Here is a 24,590-nt window from a genome sequence, read left to right as displayed (position 1 = left end):
TTATAAGTGATTCGCCACCTCCTCCTTCTCCCACCACCCCTGACTACTGCCCCCTACTCTCTACCCCACCCAACATGGATAGTTGATTCTTATGAGCCAGACTGTGCTAGGACATCAACCTTATGCAGGTAAGGGAAGACAAGTCTCTATCGATCTCTTCAGTGATAGGAGAGTGGGCAGGCCAGCAGTAAGCCTTGTGGGTGGGCTTTGTCCAGTCTAGTTCAGAGCTTCTAGGGCCATTCTCAGCTGGGGGTGGGGCTCACCTCAGTCTTGTTTCTGTGGCCAGGCCACTCATTTGAGTGTTCAATGCTAAGAAGCATTGTGCCTGAGAACAAAGCCATCTCCCAGATCTTCTCTCAGATAAAGCCCAGAGGCTGTACCAGGACAATAGACGCTCTGATCCTTTCACACTAACAGCCTCCAACAGGACCTTTGTCCTTCCCAAGGCTGTAATTAGTAAGCATCACTCCTCTAAGGTCACTTTTCAAAGAGGGCTGGGAGCTGGTCTTGCCAGCCTCTCTTTTCTCCTTGGCAGTACTTGGAATAAATCCACACTTCCTTTAAGCAGGTTTCATGTTTCTTTTCATCATGATTATGATTGCTTTAAAAACTGATAGCCCTTTGCAGATATTAAAATTCTGCTCTGATCACCTTTGCAAAGTGTTATTTTTGAGTAAAAGATTTCTATTTTGCCTAAAAAAATACAACCTTCTTATCTGGTATGACTGTACGGGTCTCATTCTCCATGATGCTAGCATCTGCCTTCAAAATCCTCCTCTATTTTCAGAAAGACAAGGTAATTATTTATATAATTTTGTGAATAAACCATTTTGGATTTACTTTTAATATTGTAATTTTCTTTATTTTTTTTCTGTTAATTTCTACATTGTTTCCTACCCTCAAAGTAGTAAACTAGGGACCAGGGATGAGTTTTGGTGGATGAAGAGCTTGTGTGAGCACTCTCCACAGAAAAGCCAGGTGGATGTGTATGACAGTTTTATCTGTAATCCCAGGACTATAATCTGTAATCTCGGCTCCCCTGAGAGACCCCACCTCAGCACGTAAAGCAGAAAGCAGTCGAAGAAGAGACCTACCTACCTATGTCAGTCTCTGGCTTCCACGTGCATATGTACCAGAATACACCATGTCCTCATAGGTGCACACACATACATATATGGCTGCATACTGTATGTTTATATGCACACAAAATGGTAAACTCTTTGAAACATTTCTTTTAGCACCCTCAAATAGCTTAGATACTTTCTAAGTTTAAGACCTAACTGTACCACACCTTTTTTTCCAATAATATTTAAAACGTCATAATTCAAAATACATGTAAAGTCCCACTAAATGTTCCTTAATTCATAGTTTTATGAATGTATTGCCTGGCTTATGTACTTAGAGAATTTAAGCATTTTACCATATATTTACCTTAAATCTTCCTCCTTTTTTCTCTTTCCCCCCTCCATGGGGGACAGGATCTCATGTAGTCCAGGCCAGCCTCAAACTCACCAAAAATGGTGGAGGGCTTGTATCCTGCTTCTACTTCCCTGGTGCTTGGAGCGCGGCAAAGGTCGCTCTGCGGTTACGTTACTTCAGAGTTCAGACCAGGGCTTGCTAGACTAGCTCCTGTCAGTAAGCTGGCATCCCCAGGAATTTACCTTAAGTTTAGCTTAAAAACATAATCTACAATATTCTACATGCCACATCAAACCTTATTTCTTTGTACTACATACACACATACACATATGCATACATGCATATATAAATACACACATACATAATTTGTAGTATATGCTGTTTTCTTGTCATCAGAGTCCCATAGGTCAAGTGGAGTATATTTGTTAATTACATGATTTGAATCCCTCTCTAAATTTAGTGATTTTCCTCATTGTCTAGCTAAAATGTGCTTTGTGTGTAGCGAAGGTAGATTAAAATCCACAAGGGCTGGGTGGCACAGTATTTGCCTGGCACATCAATCCCAGGATTGCAGGAACAGCCAGGAAATGTGCTTTTCACTCTTTTATTTTCCTCTTAAATGGAAGTTTCTTTGTCTTTCATCTTCATGCAGGCTCCCTGGGTTCGAGGCCGTTCTCTTCTCTTGTGTGGGCTCCTGTGTGTTCTCACCCTTCACCCTGAATTTGCATGTGCTTTAGCATGCACCATGTGTTATAACACCATGTGTTAGAGTGTCTTCTGAGTCCTAGGATCATTGTCTTCTGGCTGGTCACGAACTATCAGACTACAATGTGACAGACTATCTGTTGTTCTTGAGTCATGGTACCACATTTATTTTCTTACAGTCTTTAATGTGCCTACTAGATAATATAATTTGTGCCTACCGACTACCAGAAATAGGGCAGAATGTCAGAGTATAATATAAAATTCATAATCATTCATTTCTTACAAGTAAATCATTTATGGAATTATATACCCATATGTGTGTCATACATGTGTACGGAGAGATATGATTTCTGGCCAGATGGAAACCACAATATGCAGGCTTGACTTCCAGGCAAACAGATAATGCGTAGGTTTTTCTTTTCCACTTTTTTTTTTCCTGTCCACTGAAGAGAATTACTCTGAAAGAACACATAAAGGAGAAGAGTCTCTTGTAGAGTTAACCAGGTTCAGCCATGCTGTGTACAACAAAGACCTCGGGAGAACCTCATGAGGAAGGGCAACTCAAGTCTCTTTACTTGACTTTAACCAACATTTTCAACTCACTAATTCTAAAAGGATGCAACTGAAAGCATAATGATTTTGTTCTGAGACAGAGTCTGATGTAACTCAATGCCGAATTGTGATATCGTTATTGTTATAAATGATAATACTGCAGATTACTGTGTAGTCGTTTGTATTATATAGAACTGTATGGCCATCGTCCGTTATTTTATATCTCACGCACTTTTCTTCCCCCTTCCCTCTTTCCCTTGGAATATTGGAGGCTCACCGTGACACTGTGGAGTCGTTGATGTCCAGGCTAGTCTTTAGATTCACTTTCACTTTCAAATTGTCTGCATAGAAACAGAGACAATGCCTTAGAGACAGTGACCCAATTCCCAGATTCTCAGCATTTTTGGCTTACACTGCCCTTAAGCTTCAGGGGCTGCTCACCTTCACCTTTATCCATTGCCATTCACGTAATAGGTCATCCCCCACCCCCACCCCATCCTCAGCCAGCTCCGTTTCTCTTGTCCACTTGAAACAACCTGGAGTCATCTAGGGGAAGGGAATCCCACTTGAAGAGCTGCTTCTGTCAGATTGGCTGTGGGTCCCTAGGAGGGGTAGGCCTGGGTGGTGTGAGAAAGCCAGCTAACTGGGGGATCATCGAAGTGCTGGCCTGGCAGGTGTTTCCTTCCTGAGACAGAGACTCACTGTGTCACTCAGGTCTGGGCTGGGACTTGCTGCCAGGCTGGCCTGAACTCATAGTCTGCCTGCCACAAATGTGCAGCACCGTGCTGTGGTCATGTCTTTTAGTCCTATTATTCTAAATTAGTTCTCTGTCTTTTAATTTTGGCTGCTCAGTTCCCCATTTATGTTTTAAAAAAAGTTAAAACTGAATGTGCTGGTTTGTATCTGCTTGGCCCAGGGAATGGCACTATTAGAAGGTGTGGCCCTGTTTGAGTAGGTGTGTCACTGTGGGTGTGGGCTTTAAGACCCTCATCCTAGCTGCCTGGGAGCAAGTCTTCTCCTAGTCCTTCAGATGAAGATGTAGAACTCTCAGCTCTGCCTGCGCCATGCTTGCCTGGATGCTGCCATGCTCCCACCATGATGATAATGGACTGAACCTCTGACCTGTAAGCCAGCCCCAATTAAATGCTGTCCTTTATAAGAGTTGCTTTGGTCATGGTGTCTGTTCTCAGCAGTAAAACCCTAACTGAGACACTGATTAAAAGGAAAAATGAATTTCCTCAGTCTCAGTCACCTTTTTCAAAATAGCATACCAAAACAACAATGGAGAAACAGTAAAGATTAAGGAATTCTTAACACACATTTAACAATTAAAATTAATAAGCAGAAGATAGCAATTTACATAGACTTTTACCCCTAAAGAAGTCCAAGGATTTTTGGGTCCCACACCTCTACCCCCGTTTGTTCTTAGCAATACAAACAGAACAAAACAAAACCAACAGATCTTGATGTGGTATTTTCATACCCACTAAATTTTTCTGAGATTTAAACCTGATAATTAAAAAAATACCCCAATTATTTATTATATTGATCATTAATACCCACTAATTTTTTTTAAGATTAAAGCCTATTGTTTAAAAATACCCAATTATTCATCATATTGATCATTAATATGTTAACCACCCAGTTTCTACACATGAAAAATTTAAGGTATGAGTTACGAGCTATGTCTGTAACCCATTATGCCAGCTAATTATGAGAGAAAGCAGGTATGACGTCCACGCACTCTTCACTTGAGAAGTCTTCCATCCTCCATTTTTTCCTCTGGGAATAGACTTTTACCAGCATGCCGATCAAGACAAGGATTACCACGTAGAAAGGGATGATCAAGAAAAATGGCCACCGTGCAGACTTGGAGCGGTAAGCACTTGCAACGTAGGGCCGTTCTAGCAAAGGAAAAGTTACCAGGGGTTAGAACAATGGCCAGGAATGTAACAATCGATATTGTTGTGTGCTTGCTGTGACCTTTGGAACACATGTTACACTGTTAAGTTAGCTGTGTAAGTAACACATTTGCATATGATGCAGGTAACACAAGGGCACTGGAGTTCCCACCCTCAAGGTCTTCAAATCCTGTGTGAGATTCTGTCTTGGCTTTTCTTCCCGTATGTACCTTTTTTGTTTGTTTGATGTGTATCAGTGTTTTGTTTGTATGCCTGTCTGTATGAGGATCCTCTGGAACTGTAGTTACAGACTACAGTCTACAGTGAGCTGCTTTGTAGGTGCTGGGAACTGAACGTAGGTCCTTTGGAAGAGCAGTCAGTGTGCTTAACTGTTGGGTCATCTCTTCAGCCCCTTGTCTATATCTTTTTAAGGGATTAAGACATTTTCATGTGCATGAGTGTTTGTCTGCTTGTATGTATGTGCCCCCTGTGTGTGAGTGGCAACTGAGGAGACCAGAAGAGGATGTCCCCTCTTCTGGAACTGGAATTACAGAGGGCTGTGAGCCACTCTATGGGTACTGGGAGCCAAGTTTGGCTCCCCAACAAGAGCAAAAAGTGCTGTTAACAGTTGAGCTATCTCTCCAGTCCATTGGGGACTTCAATTCTAGGTAATTTCTGTATAATCATGTAGACAGAATGAATGGAAATGTGAAATCCATTACCAGAGGGGTGTTCTCAAACTCTTATTTCTAGTAAAAAAATGCTGTGTATAATATTTTAGGTCTAAATTGTGTTTTATTAAGAAATTGTTATGTTTTTATTATCCTCTCTTACAAATGTTTTTTCAAAGATTATTTTCAAAATATTTGTAGTTTTAGTTCCTATATTTAGATCAATGGTCTACTTTATACAGAATCGACATCACTTACATGTACATACTGCACCCCCGCAAGACATACACATAATTTTCATACACATTGTGAGTTCCAGGCCAGCCAGGGCTAAATAGTCAGACCTTTGAGAGATGTTTTTTTCTTTTTCTTTTTTTTGAAATCTGTTAGGAGTTTCTCTGTGATTAATTGTAACACACACACACACACACACACACACACACAGACATATACACACACACATACACACACACACACAGGGAAAGCAACAACATTTCATCTTGTTCAGTCTTTTGTTCCTTTCTTGTTCTTTCCTTAGGTTAGGGCCCAGGGCATAGGAAGCTTATGAAATACATACACAGAAAGCAGACTTCACTGCTTTGCTCCTAATTTTTTTAAAAAGAGGTATTTGTTTCTTTTATGTATGAATACACTGTTAATATCTTCTGACATACAAGAAGAGGGTATTGAATCCCATTACAGATGGTTGTGAGCCACCATGTGGTTGCTGGGAATTGAACTCAGGACCTCTGGAAAAGCAGTCAGTGTTCTTAACCATTGAACCATCTCTCCAGCCTCAGTTTTGATCCTAATTTTATGGGGAAATAGATATTGCTTATCCCATGATGTGTTGGTTTCAATATTTTGATATCCTTTTTCAGTCTGACCAGCTCACCCCCTGTTTGTCTATTACTACTTTGTGGCAGGTGAGGAATCTCAATTTCTCTCCTGATTTTTTATTTTCAATTCCAAGTATTGTACTAGTTGCTGCTTTAAGAACATCCCATGGGGGAACTAGAAAATATCATCCTGAGGGAGGTAACACAATCACAACAAAACCACACATGGTATACACTCATTGATAAGTGGATATTAGCCCCAAAGTTCTAATTACCCACGATACAATTCATAGACTACATGAAGCTCAAGAGGAAGGAAGACCTAAGTGCACATACTTCAGTCCTTCTTAGAAGGAGGAACAAAAATATCCACAGGAGGAAATATGGAGACAAAGTATGAAGCAGAGACTGAAGCAAAGGCCACCAGAGACTGCCCTATCTGGAGATCCAGCCCATATACAGCCATCAAACCCAGACAATTTTGCTGATGCCAAGAAGTGCATGCTGACAGGATCCTGATATAGCTGTTTCCTACGAGGCTCTACCAGATCATGACAAATACAGAGGCAGATGCTCACAGCCAACCATTGAACTGAGAGAACAGGGTCCCCAATGGAGAAGTTAGAGAAAGAATTGAAGGAGCTGAAGGGGTTTGCAACCCCATAAGAACAACAATACCAACCAACCAGAGCTCCCAGGGACTAAACCACTATCCAAAGGGTACAAATGGATGGACCCATGGCTCCAGCTGTGTATGTAACAGAGGATGGCCTTGTTGGGCATCAATGGGAAGAGAAACCTTGGTCCTGCTTAGGCTGGATGCCTCAGTGTAGAGAATGTCAGGGCAGGGAGGTGGGAAGGGATGGGTGGGTAGGGGGTGCCCCCATAGAATCAGGGGGAGGGGGAATAGGAGAGGGGGCTTATGGAGGGGAAACTCAGAAAAGAGATGGCATTTGAAAGGTAAATAAAATATATCCAATTAAAAAAACTAAAAAATATGAACATTAAGAAATAAAAGATTATTAAAAAATAAAAAAAAGAGCATCTCACAGACTGGTTGATGCTGGAGGCCATCTGCAATTCCACACTAGGAGGCAGAGTCAGGAAAACTGGGAGTTCCAGACAAGCCATGCATCCTTCCAACATGATGGGCATCTTTAAGGTTCTTTTTGCCTTTCCCAGGTCCAGGCACAAAGGATGAGGCCATTCCTTTTCTAACGATTGGGTGGGGGGCAGACAGTCTGGGTTCCCTGCTCTTTGTCTCAGGGACCTACAGAGAAAAGGCCTATCCCTCATGGGGTCCCATCTCAGCTTCCTCTTGAGGTTTGTGGTGTCTCTTTACTGCCTGTATCTCCTCAGGGTCTATGGGATGGAGCCAGCTGCCTCCACTAACAAAGTCAGGCAGTTTGACTCCTCTGTATTTCTGTTCCCAGCTCCTGGTCCACACATAATTCCGGGCACCTGAACTTGGACAGAGTGACTGCTGTCCTTGAGGTGACAAATCCCTCGGGTTTCTGTTGATGGTCAAGCATTCCATATATTGGGGTGGGGTGTTAACCTTCTTTTGTGGGTCCCCATTGCTGACAGGGGTCTTTAGTCTGAGGTCTGGGACTAAAGGGCCAAAGCCAAGGTTGTCGGGCACCCACTGATGGAGCACCTGGCAAAGTTCTGTTGAGGAGACAACATGGTTAGGAATGACAAGGTATCTTGGAATCCCGTGCCCTTGTGCCTCATGGAAAAGGCTGGCACCGGCTGCAAGGAGGCCATGGTAGGTACAGCGGCCATGCTAATTTCTCCAGGCCTGGTTAGTTTGGTTTTAGGAAGAACCCTTCCAATGTCTTGGTCAGATAATTGGCTTCACTGGGGGACAATTTGGTCTTAAAAGTATGTGATTTACATTGTAGTGTTTCCTTCACATGGCCAGTGTGTGATGCTTCTAAAAGTGGATTTGGACACCGTCAGAAACTTCTCCAAGGCTGATGTTGGTCTTTCTGTAACTCCACAAAAGCATCAGGGCAAAGGCCTCATTTTGGAGGGAGTTGGAGTCATTCTAGAAAGCTTGGGCATCTGTGAGTCTCTATTTGAGAACTCACAGTGACCCAAGGCGGCTCCTAATACTGCAGCAAACAAACTGAAAAAGAGAGGGAAATCTGAAATCCTGTCCTGTTGTACAATTGCCAGGAACACGGAGTTTATTGGAAAAGACACCACACTTTTCACAGAGAAGGCAGGAGCGGTGAGAAAACCGAGTTCCTTTCAGGTTTATGAAAATCAGGCCTTCAAACGTATTCCTTCTGGAATAAAGAGTGTCTCAAGGCAAAACAGCAACGATAGCAACGGAATCCCCAGGAGTGAGTGCTAAATACCTTGCAATGAGTGCCACTTGGTCTGCTGTATTTTGTTGCTATAGTGAACTGTGTGGATTGCAATCTTACAGTAGTCACCCCTTGGTACGGATTCTTTTCCTTCCCTCCATGGTGCTGGCACCTGGGTTTGAACTCAGGGCCTGGTATATGCTGTCTAAGCTCCCTACTCCTGATACGAAATTTTAAACTTTTTAATACACACACACACACACACACACACATACACACACACACACACACACACACACACACAGAGAGAGAGAGAGAGAGAGAGAGAGAGAGAGAGAGAGAGAGAGAGAGAGACATCATGAGCTAGTAGCATGTTAAAGTTTTTTACTTGTGCATTTGTAAAGATGCTCTTTTGCAACTTTTGTTGGCTTGCACACGTGCCATCAGGGTTATGTTTTCCTCCAAAGATAATTAGTTGGGAGGGCTTAGTCCACCACTCTGCCGAAGGTGCTACTTCTTCCAGGCAAAAAAATGTGTCTTCCTTCCTTCCTTCCTTCCTTCCTTCCTTCCTTCCTTCCTTCCTTCCTTCCTACCTTTCTTCCTTTCTATATCCCTCCCTTCCTCCCTCCCTCCTTTTCTTTCTTTCTTTCTTTCTTTCTTTCTTTCTTTCTTCCTTCCTTCCTTCCTTCCTTCCTTCCTTCCTTCTTCCTTCCTTCCTTTCTTTCTTTCTTTTCTTTCCTTTCTCTCTTTCCAGTAGCTTTCTTAGCCACAAATCCCAAATAAGAGAATTTTCAACTCCAGCTTCTTGGTTCTACCTTTCGGTTGATAATTCCTCATCATACCTGGGTGGCTTTGTCAGCCTGTTTCTTGTTGGTAGTGGACAGGAGCCAAAACCATACACACTTCTCCTGATAATGTTCAGTTCACAAGGACAGAATACTTTCAATATGTGTTTGTAAGTGTTGGATTAAAAAAAAAAATCAAGTAAAGTCACAGTCATGGACCCCTCTGGTAGGAACTGTTCTCTATTTTGGACCTTGTAGCAGCTACTGTAGACTGACCTGCTCAACATTCTTGGAACCCCCCGCCCCGGAGGTGACCAATTATTAGTTTAGACTGGCCCCTGTCTCTGTCTCCTCAGTGGCAGGATTTGAAGTCTGCTACCTCTGAGCATTTTTATGTGAATTCTGGGGATCGAACTCAGGCCATTGCATTTGTGAGGCAAGTGTTTCACCTCCCCTCTTCCACGACACTCGAGTTAGTGTTTTCTCCTTGTTAGTAAGACTCACCGGGGATTGACTCGGCACGTTGATGGTTGCCGCTATCAACGCTCCCACCAGGCCAGGACTCCATTGTCGTTGTACAATCCGGAGGTAAGTATGTGGGGTCACAGTGGCAATTTTTCTTGTTATTACATACCTGCAAACACCATAAAGTCACGGGCTGAGACAGGCGGCCCGGTTCATTCACACCCAGGAAGCCTTGTAGAGTGATGACTATGTAAGATCACATCCATTTGCCTGTGTGGCTTATTATTGGGAAGGCAGAGAGGGGGAGGAGAAGAGGGAGAAAGAAGAAAGGAGAGGGACTTAGGTCTCGTTCTCCAGAGCAGGTTCTCTGACTTTCCCCTTTCTCACTCACAGGTCTGCTACTTACACCATGGTGGTTGCATTTTTCTGGGGTACAGTCATAGTTCAAGTACGTGTCTTCTACACATTCTTGATTCAAGCAAACCTAGAACAGAAAAGGTAACTGAGAGGCCAGCCAGACTCACCCCTTAATTGAAAGCATTCTGTACTCCCTTCAGATAAAAACCACCTCCAAGTGTCACCTTGTCCCAGTTGAACTGGCCAGGGGAGAAGGGACAAATGAGCAATGTTGGAATTTAATTTTAGCTGGCCGCGGTTAACATCGTCAGAAATTCACGAGTGAAGATGTACCCACTAGAGCCGGGGGTCGGGGTGGGCGTGGGTAAACTGGGACAGTGCACGAGAGCACGTAAACAAACACATCATTGTAAGGGGCACCGCTCGGAGATTACAGTTTGAGACAATCGATTCCTAAGGGTATCAGTTGGAAGCTTCGCTGCATGGACAGAACGGCAGATGTGGGCAGAGGGACTGAGGCGTGGATGAAGCTGAAGGCGGGGTGTTTGAGGTGGGAGTCTATGGGATGGAGTCAAATGAACTGGGGAAGTAAATTGAAGGAGCGAGCTGGCGAAGGTCTGGCTGTGACTGTTCACAGTGGCTTGTTTTTTGTTTTGTTTTATTTTGTTTTTACCATTCTTGCTGTTACACGAGGGGACTCACACCCTCACCCCTGCTGACTGTGTTAATGCACTCACGAACAGGAAAGACCCTGTTCTCTTATTTCTACAGATACTGCCATAAAAAAGTTATGACCTAGACCTAAAGATTCCAACTGGATTGTGCGCCTGCAGAGTTCACGATCAGGGTAGTACCAGTGACACCAGCCTGTTGTCACAGGCAAGCTGAGCGGCTGCCGTGTCACTGGTTTCTCTTGGCTTTTACTCAGAGTTAATGGTTTTTAGTCTTCACCTTGTATGCATATGGTGCACAACATACTATTCTGGTGTACAGATGGAATTTTTAAACACTTCATTTGGGAAACAAAATTGTGGCTCTGTCTACATATGTGTGTGTAACCTTCCTTCTACCCATGAGATGGAATATTATCCAAGCCTTCAGATGAAGTGGATTAATTCAGGGGAGGGAGGACTTGTTATGATCTCTCACTGAGGGCAGGAACTCAGGCAGCTAGTCACGTCCATCCATAAGCAAAAGCAGAGAGAAATGAAACTATGCAGGCCCTAACTGCTTCTCTACTCTCAGCTAGGTTTCTCCCTTTTATAATATTCAGGATCCCCTGCTAGGGAATGGTGCTTCCCACAAGGGGCTATGCCTTCCTACATCAATTAACAACCAAAAGAGCGACCTCTCCACCCCCACGGATGCTCTTGGACCAACCTGATCTAGGTAATTCCTCAGCTGAGACTCTCTTCCCATGTAGCAAGTTGACAGTTACAACTAAGCATTCCAAATACATGTAAGCCATTGTTTTTAATATAATTGTTTTTGCCTTACTCTGTGACCTTTTTAATTTTCATCATTATTTAAGAATAATTACATCAAAAGATAATTCACTACATCAGAAGGACATCTCCCCCCCCCCCCCCTCCTCTCTCTCTCTCTCTCTCTCTAACATTCTGAAAATGTAACAAAATGCAATGGGCGAACCATGAAATAGTTTCTTCTGGGGATCTGTGTGACTTCCACAGAAAGTGTAACGCAGCCAATCAATGAGACGTCCATAGCAGCGTCAGCAGCAGCCGATGGCTTGATTCTAGTTTACTCTCTGAAATTTGTTTTGTATTTTCCAAAATTCTATGTCCGATCTCGCACACTTGCATTTTGAGGGAACAAGTTACTAGGCATATGACCAATAAGGACATAACACACAACACGGGGAGTTACTGGGAGCGGAGGTCATAGGACGGGACACTGGGGAGCTGTGGGAGAGGAGGTGGCCTACCTTCTTTGACCCGCAGACAGTTCCATCTCTCACCCACATCTTCTGGCTCTCTATATGACCTTTGGGATATTCCAGGGAAATGCAGATGTGCCCACTTATATTGGCATAAATAACAATGGCAGACCTGATTTTAAGTATGTCTTCACTTTGGTATTTACATATTAATTTCCCACACATCCGGTCACTACAATGTACAGATAAACGTATTCCATTATTTTAATGGAAAAGTATTTAAATATAATTAAAAAAACAAACTTAAATATTGGAGTTGGCAAATAAGTTATAGGCAATTGATTTGAATAGCACACCGAGTCCTTCCTGAATTGCTAACAATAATAAACTACTTAATTATCAGCTCCATTAGCTGGATTACTGTTTGTGACTTTTTTAAACCTGCATTTGGTCCTTAATCACAGTCAAATCTAAGCTTATTCTGACTTTAAAAAAATGAATAATTGGCCTTGTTGCTAACTCCACTGGGTCCCCCCATCTTTTTTTTTTTTTTTTTTTTTTTTGTTTTTGGTTTAACAACTGATAAAATATTGAAATCCATATTCAAATACCATCATACACCATGTATATTATTAAAATAGTAAATTCACATATACCCTAAAAGCTAGTGCAGAAAAATATAAAAAACAGAAAAAAGCAAAAACAGCTAGACAATAAAGGGGTATTAGCTACAGAAGAACAGTAATAAAAATGGAGACTGATGGGCAGAGAAAAAGAGAACGCAGACCAGGAGACTTGGGATGGTCTGGTCAATGGGAGAAAGAAGTACAGCTCTCCCTGCTCCACACACAGAGACTACTTGTCAGCGTGGAAGGTTGTCTCCCGTACAAACCGCTTTCTAACCAACTTCCTGGCAAGATGGTCCTTAGAAACAGTCTCCTTCCTCCACCCTCCAGTCAGCTAGCTCCTCATCACACAAGCTCATTTTCTCCCATCTCTTTGTCACTGGACTAGCTGACTTCTGTACGTGATGGGACTGGGGCCTTGAACAGTAGACAGATGCACCCTTATTCACAAGAAGAATGCAGACCCAGAAAAGAAAAGGAAAAAAAAAAAAAAAAAAAAAAAAAAAAACTGGGAACCTGGGAGGTCGTGTCTCTTAGGCACCCTGTTGGTCCCTTCTTTAGCCAAGGGTTATTTATTTGTTTAGCCTGGAGGGCTGGCCATGAGAACCAGTAACCTGGGTGCCTTTCGGTTCTTTGATGCACTTTGCAAAAAAACGCCCCTTGGCGTGCAACACAGAGCCCAGCAGCCTCAGTGAGGTGGCAGATGATAACAGCCCGAGGGAGTCACCCAAACCTTCCTGGTGAAGTTCTTCAGGGAGAAACACAACTATACTAGAGAGCCCAGTGAGACATGGGTCTACTGAGCAGATTTCTGTAACCACAAAACATGGAAACAGGACACTGGCACCTCAGCAAGTTGTATCTGCATACTACACACATGCACATGTACTCTCTCCCACACACAGAGCATACGTACTGTCTAGCCACACATTCAGCAACCAGCCCATCACACAGCTAGTGTGACAGACCACCCATAGCCTTTGCCCTCCTCGTGTGTTCATGGGAACACACAGCTTCATGAGAACAAACATCTATTTTTACAGCAAAGGTCTCCTGGATCATTTGCAAAGAGCACAAGCTTACATCCTAGGAGAGGTCTCTAAGGAGCCAGAGCTCAGGTGCTTGAGGCAGCCTTGAGGTATGTCTACAGCTCACTGTCATATGTCACCATGTGTCAGAAACGCCATGTGTTTAAGGGCTGGTGTGCCCTGGGTCACAGCCTTACAAGTTTTTCATTATTATATTTGTCCCATGAATTGTATATGTCTTGTACTCTATAAAGAATGTCCATCCTTGGGGATGAAGAGTTGACCTCTAAGAGCAATGGCTGCTCTTCCATCCCCAAGTCTGACTCCCAGCACCTAGGTGGGTAACTCACAACCCCTGCTATTGGGGCTGTGACACCTTCTGACCTTCTCAGGCATCAGACATGCAAGTGGTGCACAGACATGTATTCAGGCAAACAGCCATGCAAATAACACACACACACACACACACACACACACACACACACACACACACACACAAAACAGATTTACAAAAACAATATCTACTCATTGCGTGTGTATGTGCATTGTTCAAGCTTTTGTGCATGCTACGTATGAGAGTCTACTGGCTCGTGTGCATGTGTATTGAGTTTGTAGGTCAATGATAGGTGTTTTTCTATTCCTCTTCACCTTACTTTTAAAGACAGGGGCACCCAATGAACCTGGGGTCATATGCCACATGTTCTCTATACCAAAGTAAGCCAGCACATCTGTCTTTTATGTGGGTACCCGGGATCTGGATTCAGATCCTTGTGGCTAAGCAGGAAGCACACGTCACACACAGCCGTTTCCCTGAGTCAGGCTTGCTCATTCCTCATACAATTAAGGAGAAAGCATACAGATTTTAAAAAAACTGATGCTTATGGGTGACGAGCACACCTTTGTTGAAATAAAACCCTGAGCGGCAAAAGGCAGGCTGAGGATTCAGGCCAAAGGAGTTCAACCCAGACAACAGCTCAGGTGTGTCGGAAATGGCTCGGAGCCTCTTTCCACACCACTGACTTCTATCACCGGATTAACCATGTTGGGCTTCATGGTCAGGTGTGAGTCTGCTTCCGGGCGAAAGTGACTGGTGACATTTTCAAGTGTAAAATGACAGATCCCGGTCACATTTCCTAAGGCATACTTAGGTGCGCAGTCCTTGTAACCCGTAGGAGTGATGCCGCAGCTCCCAGATATGTCGCTTTTGGAGTTCAGCTCCGTGTAGCACTCATTAGTGCCGTAGTCTGCATCTGCAAGCCAGGCAAACAGGACAGTGTCAGTCGCACTGAGGGTTTTAATACCTGGCATTAAAACAAGGAACGAAGATCTATGCAGCTCTGAAAGAGTTTGCACAAAAGGCAAGCATTACATAGAGTGGAAAATTGATGGCTCAGTTCCCCCCCCCCGCCCCCCCCCGTGATCGACTTCCAACATCATGTATCTGATATAGTGCCTAATATGTAGTGTGAATAACCCATACACATCAACAAAAAGCTAGTTTTAAAAAGTAATTGATGTTCTGGTGAGTAAATGTCTTTTTAATCAAACAGTTCAACATCTGCTTTTTGGCTCTGAGTTTTCCTAGCTTCAGTTCTCCCAAGACCCCAACAACTTAGAGAACAGTTTCTGTTTTCAACCTTCGTCCGTTCTATTCTTGTTGAAGCCTCTGATGGGGACATTTGACAACTACACTGCTGGGCTGGGGGAAAGTGACCTGTCATAACAGCGTCCCTGTACAGACATGGGGTGCTGAGTTAAGTCGCTTACAGATGCCAGTGAACCCAAAGTTAATGGTTCGTATGTCTCGGGAACCATTTGCCAAATTGGTTTTGGGTAAGAAATAAACATTTTTGAGCTTGGTTAGGGCATCAAACTGTTCTTTGTGTACCACAAAACAAAACAAAACAAACAAGCAAGCAACACCAAACAGGCAGAATCAGAGTATTTCACAGCCACAGGGACAATATTTGACCCTTCACACCCTGTTGGCTCTTTTCTAGCTTCCTCTTGAAAGTAAACAAGGGCAAGATAGGATAAGAGAGTCTGGAGAGGTGGCTTTGATGGCATCATAGTTTCCTATCTGCCTAAGTGTCCATCAAAGCCCCGGAGACCCACAGGGGACACTCTTCAAGTTCTGCCTGATGCCCAATGAGTATCAGCTATCAACAAATATCGGGCGAACCCAGACAACTGCCCTCGCCCTGTAGGTTCAGCAGAATAATGACTGATGGGGTCTGTGGGATGCACAGGCCGTGTTCCCATCAACCGTGGAAGAGGGAAGCCGGGGCGACAACTTCTAACTAAAGATATGCCTCCATCTGCAGTCTAGCTCAGGAATAAGCAGAACAAAGTTAGTCAGCTGAGTTCAAATGACAGAACAAGTCTCCTAACATGCACATGGAAAAAGGATCCCAGGGTGCATTGTTTGCAGGAAGTAAGAGGTATCAGGAGTAGGTAGAATGGAGAGATGGTCAAGAATTTTGACTGCTCTTTCAGGGGACCCCAGTTTGATTCCCAGCATCCACAGACATAAAAATAAACAAATTTCCAGTCACATCAAAAAGACAGAAGTGGGAGGAGATGATTAGGTATAAATTTATATTCGATTTTTGGGGGGTTGTGTGATAATGTAACACTTAGTTCATGTTGCAAGAAACTCTGAGAGCACTAAGCAGTTCCCAGTTGGGCTGGCATGGTGGCCCAGAGTTAGAGGGATTGCCATGCAAACCAGATTCATTTTCAGTCTTAGGAACCTACAGCGGGAGGAGGAAACCGGATCTTCAAAGCTGACCTCTGACCTCTACACATGTACCATGATATGTGGACACTTGCGTGGTGCACTACACACACACACACACACACACACACACACACACACAGGCTCACACACCAATAACAGTACTAAATAGACTTAAAAAGAAAAAAAAAAGAAATAAGCACACAGAGCTATAGTTTGGATTCTGAATATCCCCAAAGACTCAGTGTTAAATGCTTGGCTCTGGAATGAACATTTGGTGAAAGTGAAGTCACCATGGGGGGATGGGGTGAGAGGTGTGGTGTGTGGAGTAGGAGGTGGGAGGTGCTCTTTAAGAGTACACACAGACCCCTGGCAGCTGCTCGGTCCTCTGCTTCCTGGCTAGCATTAAGTAGGGGCAGTTTCTTCCACCACGTGGCATTTCACCCACACATGGTGTGCTCAAAGTAGCAGGGCCAGGGGACCAAGGACTGAACCTCTGAGACTGAGCCTGTTCTCTTCTCTCCGTCTCTCCCTCTCATCCTCCTTCCTCAGTTGTGTGTGTGTGTGTGTGTGTGTGTGTGTTCTCATGTAGGCGTGTGCACATGATTGTGTCTACACTCGAGTGTCTGCTTATGTGGGTCAGAGCTTAACACTAGGTGTCTTCCTCAGATGATCTCCACCTTATGCTTTGAGGCAGTATCTCTCAGTTTACCCAGAACTTACCCCATATACCCGCACTGAGAGGTCACCTAGCCTCAGGGACAAAAGGCAGAGATCCACTTGTCTCTGCCTTCCCCTTGCTAGAACTACTAGACTTTTCTACATGGATTCTGGGAACCAAAGTGAAGTCACTGTGCTTGACAAGCACTTTACCAACTTCGCCATTACTCCAACCCAACTTTTTCCTTCTTGGGTGCTTGTATCTCAGATATGTGTTATGAATATCACAATGAAAAGCAACATACACACGCATGCGCATGCATACCAGATGATGAGGACAGAAAAAACATAAAGAGGTAACAACAAATCCTGAGGGAAGAGAGAGAAGCAGTGCATAGTGGGTTATAGTTTCTCAGGAAACTTGGCAACCACACCGTGAGTGGAGTAACTGTGAACTGGAAATAAGACTGTTCCTCTTTCTTTACCCAGGATCCCTTCGCTCATTTCCTTTCCTCGGGGTCAAGAGGGGGCATTTCCTGAATGAGCCACACAGCGTTCTTCCTTGGAGTTTGAACGTATCACCTGGTCATCTCCTTCTTGTTTCTGGTGGTTCAGGTTTGTAACCTCAGCTACTTAGGAAGCCGAGGCAGGAGAATCACAAAGTCAGTGCCTGTCTGGTGCCAGCCTAGCCTGGGAAGCTCAGCAAGACATTATCTCTAAAAGTAAGAGCTGCCAGGGCCAGGGGGTGGGGTGGGAGCGGGCTGGGGACGTCAGTGGGCCGAGGATGCAGAGTACACGGAGGAGGTGTGGCCTTGGAACAATTCTCAGTACGGAAGACAAAAACCAAGCACATTTCTTTTCAGCACCTACAGAATGTTAACATGAAAAAAACAAACAAAAAAACAAAAACAAAAACAAAAACAAAAAAACCCTGAATGATTAAAGTACCGGAGCCAAATAGATCTTGGCACTGCTTTCCTCCACTTTGACAGATGCCTTTAATACAGATCCACTTGTTTTCATCACATGGGTGCCCATCTTGGACATAGAAGTTTTCGTCACACCCTTCGGACGTGCCATTGCAGTACTCGGCGACATCACACTCCGCAATGGCCGGCCTGCACAGCTCCCCTCTTGCCTTCAGCTGATGTGTAAAGGGAATCACAGTAAATAAGGAAGCAGAGAAGCAGGGATGTTTGTCCCTGAAGTGCACTGTGTAGGTCACGTAGAAACAAATGCTCCGACCCGTGCCAGCAAGGACCGGTCATCTCACAAGGCCCCACCCCAGATGACCAGATGACGAGCTACAGGTAATGACTGTTGAGAGAGAGAGGATAAGTCTCCCAAGGGGCAAGCACTCTGGTAGGTTATCCAATCTCATCCCAAGTGGTCAACCTAATGTGTGTGTGTGTGTGTGTGTGTGTGTGTGCTCATGCACGCGTGTGTGTGCATGTGTACGTAGGAGGTGGATTGTAGGAGCCAGAGGGTTAGAGGACACCAGGAAAGCATGGTCCACAGAATGAACTAAGCAGGGGCTCATAGGGACCAAAGCAGCAATCACAGAGTCGGCGTGGTCTGCACTCGGTCCTCTGTGTATGTGGTCGAGTAGCACAGGGTTCTGTGGCACTCCTAACAGTGGGAGTGTGGGTGTCTCTGACTCTTGTCTGCTCTTGGGACCCTTTTCCTTCCAACAGGGTTGCCTCTCCCAATCCTAATAAAAGGGTTTGTTCCTAGTCTTATATCTTGTTCCACTGCATTCGGTCCATATCGCTGGGTGGCCTGCTCTTTTCTGAAGGGGAATGGAAGACAGGGGACTTGCTTGTGTGTGTGTGTGTGTGTGTGTGTGTGTGTGAGTGTGTGTATGAAGGGGGGTGTCCACACACTGGGAGGAGTGGAGGATAGAATGTATTGTATAGAGAAGAATTTAAAAGGATGAAATATAATATAATAAATTTGGAAAAGGAGTTAATGTTAATTTTGAAAAGGACAATGTAATAACACCTGTGATATCAAAATTAACCACTGACAAATGTCAGAAGAAAAGATTGGACATGTCAATACTCTTTAAAAGGAAAAGCTTGGGTCTGAGGAGATGGCCCAGTGGTTGGAGCTAAGAGCACTGTCTGTTCGTCTAGAGAACCCAAACTCTGTGTGGTACTCTCGCGGCACACCCTGCAGCCATCTGTCATTCCAGTCTTAAGGGAACTGACACTCCCTTCTGGCCTCTGACAAAGCAGCCATACGCATAAAGAAAATTAAGAAGGCGTACTTTACAAAAAGCAGAGAGGAAAGGAAAAAGGCTCCTACTTGGCACGTGCTGTCGCAGCACTTTCCCGAGGCGCACACGGAGCCCTCAGACAGCTTACAGGTGGCGGGGTTGCAGCATGGCGGAGGATTATCTTCACAGCCCTGGAAAGAGGACAACACACCTGAAGCTATCTGAATCCATTCACAGGGACAGACACTGTAATGGTGACAGACACATTTTATAGCCTACGGACAGACGGACGGATGGGTGCTCGCCTTTCATGTTGGCAAACAAAAGGAAGATGAGTCACTTCTTTCTTGCCCTACAGACTTTTGATTTTTTTTTGACCCCCTACGAAGGGTTATATCCTAGTCATTTCTTCTAGAATGGAGCTTGCTGAGTTGAAAATAGAATCCTCTGGTACCACAGGATCCTTTGCAGGGGAGACAGTGAGGTGGTCCTTGCCTCCTTAGATAAAGGCCAAATAAAGATGTGGGATAAAGAGAGACTACAGTTACTTCTTATGTGCCATGTTTGAACCTAAAGAATATAAGGCTTAATAATAAGTGTTTTTTTAAGAGGTATATGTGTGTGTGTGTGTGAGAGAGAGAGATAGAGAGAGAGAGATAGAGAGGGGGGGAGGGAGAGAGGGAGGGAGGGAAGGAGGGAGAGAGAGAGAGAAAGAGGAGAGAGAGAGATAGATAGATAGATAGAGAGAGAGAGAGAGAGAGAGAGAGAGAGAGAGAGAGAGAGGAAGATAGAGAAGGGGGGTACAGCAAGCCCACAGGAGGGCATCAGATCTCAGGAGCAGGAATTGGGCTGAAATACCATATGGATGCTGCAAACTGAACTTAGGTCTTTGGAGGACAGCAAACGTTCTTATAGCCGTTTCTCTGGCCCTATCTTTTTTTTTTTCTTTTGATACTCGGTCTCATTAACACATGATGGCCTCAAAGGCATTCAGTCAAAGCTAGCCTTGAATGCTAGAAATTTCTGCTTCCATCCCTACCTCCTGAGTGTCGGGACTGTGGGTGGAACACTGCCAAATCTAGCGGTTTACTTCATTTTAATTTTTTCATGAAGGGCTGGAAGATGGTGCAGCTTTGACTATTAGGGTTAATGAAATAAGAAAGGAGAGGTATTTTTAGATGGTGCATACACACACACACACACACACACACACACTTTTAATCCCCAGGGGTTTGAAATGGTAAGTTGGGAAAACTTGTCAGTAAGCAGATAGGAATTAGCTGCTTGGTGTGTCTTCCAGCAAGACATACATTAGAGTACTGGAAGGTTTCTGTGCTTTGCACAACTGTTCTGCCAAGGGAATGTCATTGCTCTTGCTCACTACATGGGCATCTATGGGGAAGGGATAGCTCAGTGGTTAGAACTCAGTTAGGAACGTGACAAAGCTGAGACACACTATTGTCAGATCCAAGCGGGAAGAGAAGGGGCATAGAAGGATAGGGACACAGTGGTCTAGGAAAGTCACCAGCAGATTAGTGAGATGAACACTCTCTGGAGGTCCAGTGCTCAGTAATGACTGTAGGTAATAGACTATATTGTGTTTGCTAAGTAGTTGGGTCCTAATCCTTACCGAAGAAAGAGAAATGAGGGCTTGCTTGGCACCGAGTTTCATTCTTACCACTCTACAAGAGTTTAGAGACAAAGGGTTTATTTTAGCTTACCCCCTTCCTCCTAAGCTGATCCTGTCAGGCCATCTTATCGTGGTAACAGAAATGAAATTAAGGCAATATGCTTGTAAGAGATACTTAATGACATAAATTTCAGTTCTTGCTTTCCAGTATGGAGATGCAGAGACTGTCTATCTCATACAGTTGCAAGAAAATATACACATCCAAAGTGCTTGCAAATTGCTAAGTTGTTACATGCTAATGTCATAGGGAGGGAGGAAAAGGGAAGGATTGGAGAGGAGGAAAGGAGAGAAAGGGGAGGAGAGGAGAGATGGGAGAGAGCTAGAGAGGAGGAGGAAGAAGAGAGGCAGGAAGAGGTGGGGTAGGTGAGACAGGGAAAGATAAGCCAGACCTGGTAGTGTGAGCAAGCCTGCCATTTCAGTACTTGGGAAGCTGGAACAGGATGTTTTGAGTTTGAGGCCAGCATGGACTAAGAAGTCTTATGCTAGGAAAAAGTAAAGAGCACGTTGATGCTGTGAGTGGGCGGGCTTAGCTGTGGTGGCCTTCACCACCAACTCGTCAACTTGCACACGGTCGTTGTGCTCCATCTCTGTAGGTGTCAGCTATATACCAACCAGGGTGAGTCAGAGGGCAAATGTATCGGATGGATTATTTGTATGAATAATCCACCAGCCAGTGAGCCATATGCCAAGACGTTCACTCTCGAGTGTCCTTGTGTCCCTCACGAAGGACTTTGTAGAATGACGACTGTGAAAAGTGAAGCAGGCCAACAAAGGGATGGTAGAGACATTCTCTGATGTGGCCATTCTGGCCGCGTTGTCCCCAGGCCACACTGACCTCTTTTCCACAGTCGCAAACTTCTCCTTCTTCCACCTCTCCATTCCCACAGACCGCCATCTTGTAAGACCGCTGTAGCTGCGGCTGGTTCTGAAGACAGTGGGAGCTTTGGCTGGTGATGAACTTGGAAAAGTCCTCCATGCTACAGTTACTGAAGGTCCTGACGCCACTAGCATGACTGAAAAGAGCCCGAATGTCAAGTGTCTGTGTTCAGAGTTTCCAAAGACCATCTACCCTTAGAATAAAACCAATCAGTAAGCAAGTGCTCCCAAGGAGTGTCTAGACCGTTACCTTACACAGAACGTCATTTCTTCTGAAGCTGTCCCTGCCTTTTCCTACAAGGACTTCTGAACTTTGAGGCTCCCTTACCTCAAGAAAAGCAAACAACCTTCTTGTCTTTGCCTACACTTAGTCAGAGGAGATCCCTCCCAACTTGGCTTTGTAGTTACAAAATAACTCCTGTATCTTCTATCTTCTACCTTTACACCTGAACTCTGTAAGTCCAGTAGGTGACTCTATATATGCACATGTATGTGTATGTGCATATTCACGTGTGTTCAGGTTTGTGTATGTGTGCATGCACACGCATGCAGGCAATAGCTTTCAGTTATATGAACCACACACAATGGGATCGATTATACATTTCCAGCCACTGTCACATGATTCCTATTCATGTGACATGTGTGGCCCTGGATGGGTCACAGCACACGTGTAGGTTGGAAGACAACTTGTAGGAGCAGGACCTTTCTGACTGAGTAGGATCCAGGGATTGAACTCAGGTACTGCAGCTAATGCTGTGACCACTGAGCCACCTCACCCCTATGGTTCTCATCTAAATACCACAGAGCAATGGAAGGAAAAGCAATTGATGGTTGGCAGGATAGCTCAGTGGATAAGGTTGCTTACCGCACCAGCCTGAGTTCAATCCTGGAGACTTATATATAGGTGGAGGGAGATAATTCAGAGTGGTCCTCTGATTTCCACATGCACGCAGTGGCGTGTGCATGGAACACACACACACACACACACACACACACACACCCCTTTCTAAATAAAACACAAAGGACGTTCTATTGAACTTCTAAGGGGTAAGGAACAGGCCACAGAAGGGAGGCTTCCCAGAAGTTTTCCCTGTGAGCCTGTCTGTGGGGCATCTTATTGATCAGCGCTCCAAGTGGGATAGCTCCGCCCACTGTGGGTAGTGTGTTCCTAGTCCTGTAAGAAAGCAGGCAGAGACAGACTCCTCCTTGACTTCTGCTTCAGCTCCTACCTCCAGGTCTATGCTTCTGTTTTTATTTTTTTCAGTTTTGTTCTTTTTTCATTTTGTTTTTTTCCCTCAGGGATAGACCATGACAACGAAATGTGAAATAAACCCTTCCCTCCTCACGTTGCTTCTGATGGAGGCATTTCTTATCACAGTAACAGAAACCTATTAAGATGCGCGGTTTCTAACAGGTTAGCTTTCCCTAACAGGAGTTAGCTTGATAGAAAGGGCAGGGGCGAGGCGTGGACGTCACGACGTCACGACGTCACGACGTCACGACGTCACGGCTTACAGCGCTTCCGGGTTCATCACGCAGATCGGCACTCCGCACTGGCACTTGCTTACATCGTCGTATGCTATCCCCATGCTGAGGCTCAGCAGCTGAACTAAAATAATCGCAAGTGATTCCAGAGTTACAGTTTTGGGGTGCTGGAAAGAAAACACACCAGACCACAAATGTGCGTGTCCACGCTGTGGGAGGCATTTTACCTGCGGCTTCTGTGGAAACCACTGTTTTTTTGCCTGCAAAATTTTAGGCTTTTAAGTCCTCTACAGCTGGACTGTCCATGGGACCCAGTCTGCCTTTTAGACAGACCTGTTCTTCCTCTTTGCTAACCAGTGAAGCCCTTGCTGCAGGATGTGTGTGTGTGTGAGACGTGTGTGTATGTGTATGATGTGTGTGTGGCATGTGTGTGTATGATGTGTGTGTGGCATGTGTGTGTGACGTGTGTGTATGTGTGTGTGTATGTATGTGTGACGTGTGTGTGTGTGTGTGTGTGTGTGCGTGCGTGTGCGTGAGACATGTGAATGTTTGAGGAAGTCCTATGCCCAACCCTTAGAGACCAAGGAAGTCACTTTCTCCATAAAATAAAGGCTACATTTTTTTCCCCAAAATACCATTTATGATTTTTAAACAAGAATTCTCTCCTTCCCATCTCCACTCTTCTCCATCCTGCCTCCTAGAGGGAGATCATCCTATTCTGTGTCTCTGGAACTCCAGCAGACATCATATAAACACAAATGTAAAGGCAAGGAGCAGGTTCTACGTCAGAAGCACCAAGGTGAGATGGGGTCAGGCCCACACCAGTGTCCAAGCCCTAGGAGCCGTATAGGAAGGAGAGTTTTAATGAAAGGGAGAGAGAGACAGACAGACAGAGAGACAGAGACACAGAGAGAGAGCGCTCATGGAAGTCACAAGGCATCGAATCCCTTGGAGTGACAGCTGGTTGTGAGCCGAGGGTGTGAGTGAGTTCTGGGAACCGAACTGGGTCCTCTGCAGAGGAGCAAACAGTCTTAAGCAAGGAGGTCTCTCCCCCCCCCCATCGTACATTTTAATCAAGCAGATTAAGGCCCAGCATACCAGAGCAACGCCCCCGGCATAGTTCTTGTCACACATCTTCCCTTGGTAGGTGGCACCAACGTAATCGGTAGTGTTCCTGTAGCTGAATTGAAAGTGGAATACAATCACAGAGTTTTGCAAAAGTAAGGACAGTAAAATGAACACTCTGTTTTCACAAGGCAGGCTTTAGTGTTTCTCAGCTAGTCAAACCCCTGGCATGGGCTAGGATGTGCCCAGTGATCCTGCCTTCTCTAAAAAGCGATCACATCAACTAAAAAGTAGAAAGT

The 24,590-nt window shown here is 44.7% G+C and overlaps 1 protein-coding gene across 1 annotated transcript in view; it reads right to left on the bottom strand.

The window, feature by feature from the left end:
* Nucleotides 1-2,983: 2,983 nt before the first annotated feature.
* Nucleotides 2,984-24,590, bottom strand: part of ADAM2 (ADAM metallopeptidase domain 2) — a gene marked incomplete at both ends in the record, with an annotated part of 34,485 nt that continues 12,878 nt past the window's right edge. Inside the window, 11 exons of the mRNA XM_080926460.1 lie at nt 2,984-3,017; nt 4,421-4,580; nt 9,692-9,821; nt 10,059-10,136; nt 11,955-12,138; nt 14,705-14,810; nt 17,906-18,101; nt 19,265-19,366; nt 21,701-21,878; nt 23,257-23,393; nt 24,325-24,406. Of these exons, the coding sequence (XP_080782586.1) occupies nt 2,984-3,017; nt 4,421-4,580; nt 9,692-9,821; nt 10,059-10,136; nt 11,955-12,138; nt 14,705-14,810; nt 17,906-18,101; nt 19,265-19,366; nt 21,701-21,878; nt 23,257-23,393; nt 24,325-24,406 (1,387 nt within the window). The remainder of the gene's footprint in view (nt 3,018-4,420; nt 4,581-9,691; nt 9,822-10,058; nt 10,137-11,954; nt 12,139-14,704; nt 14,811-17,905; nt 18,102-19,264; nt 19,367-21,700; nt 21,879-23,256; nt 23,394-24,324; nt 24,407-24,590) is intronic.

The sequence above is a fragment of the Micromys minutus genome (genome assembly GCF_963924665.1).
Source record: "Micromys minutus genome assembly, chromosome: 12".
In the NCBI taxonomy this organism is placed as follows: Eukaryota; Metazoa; Chordata; class Mammalia; order Rodentia; family Muridae; genus Micromys; species Micromys minutus.
Note: the sequence above shows the minus strand (reverse complement) of the source record. Positions and strands in the feature narration are given on the sequence as shown.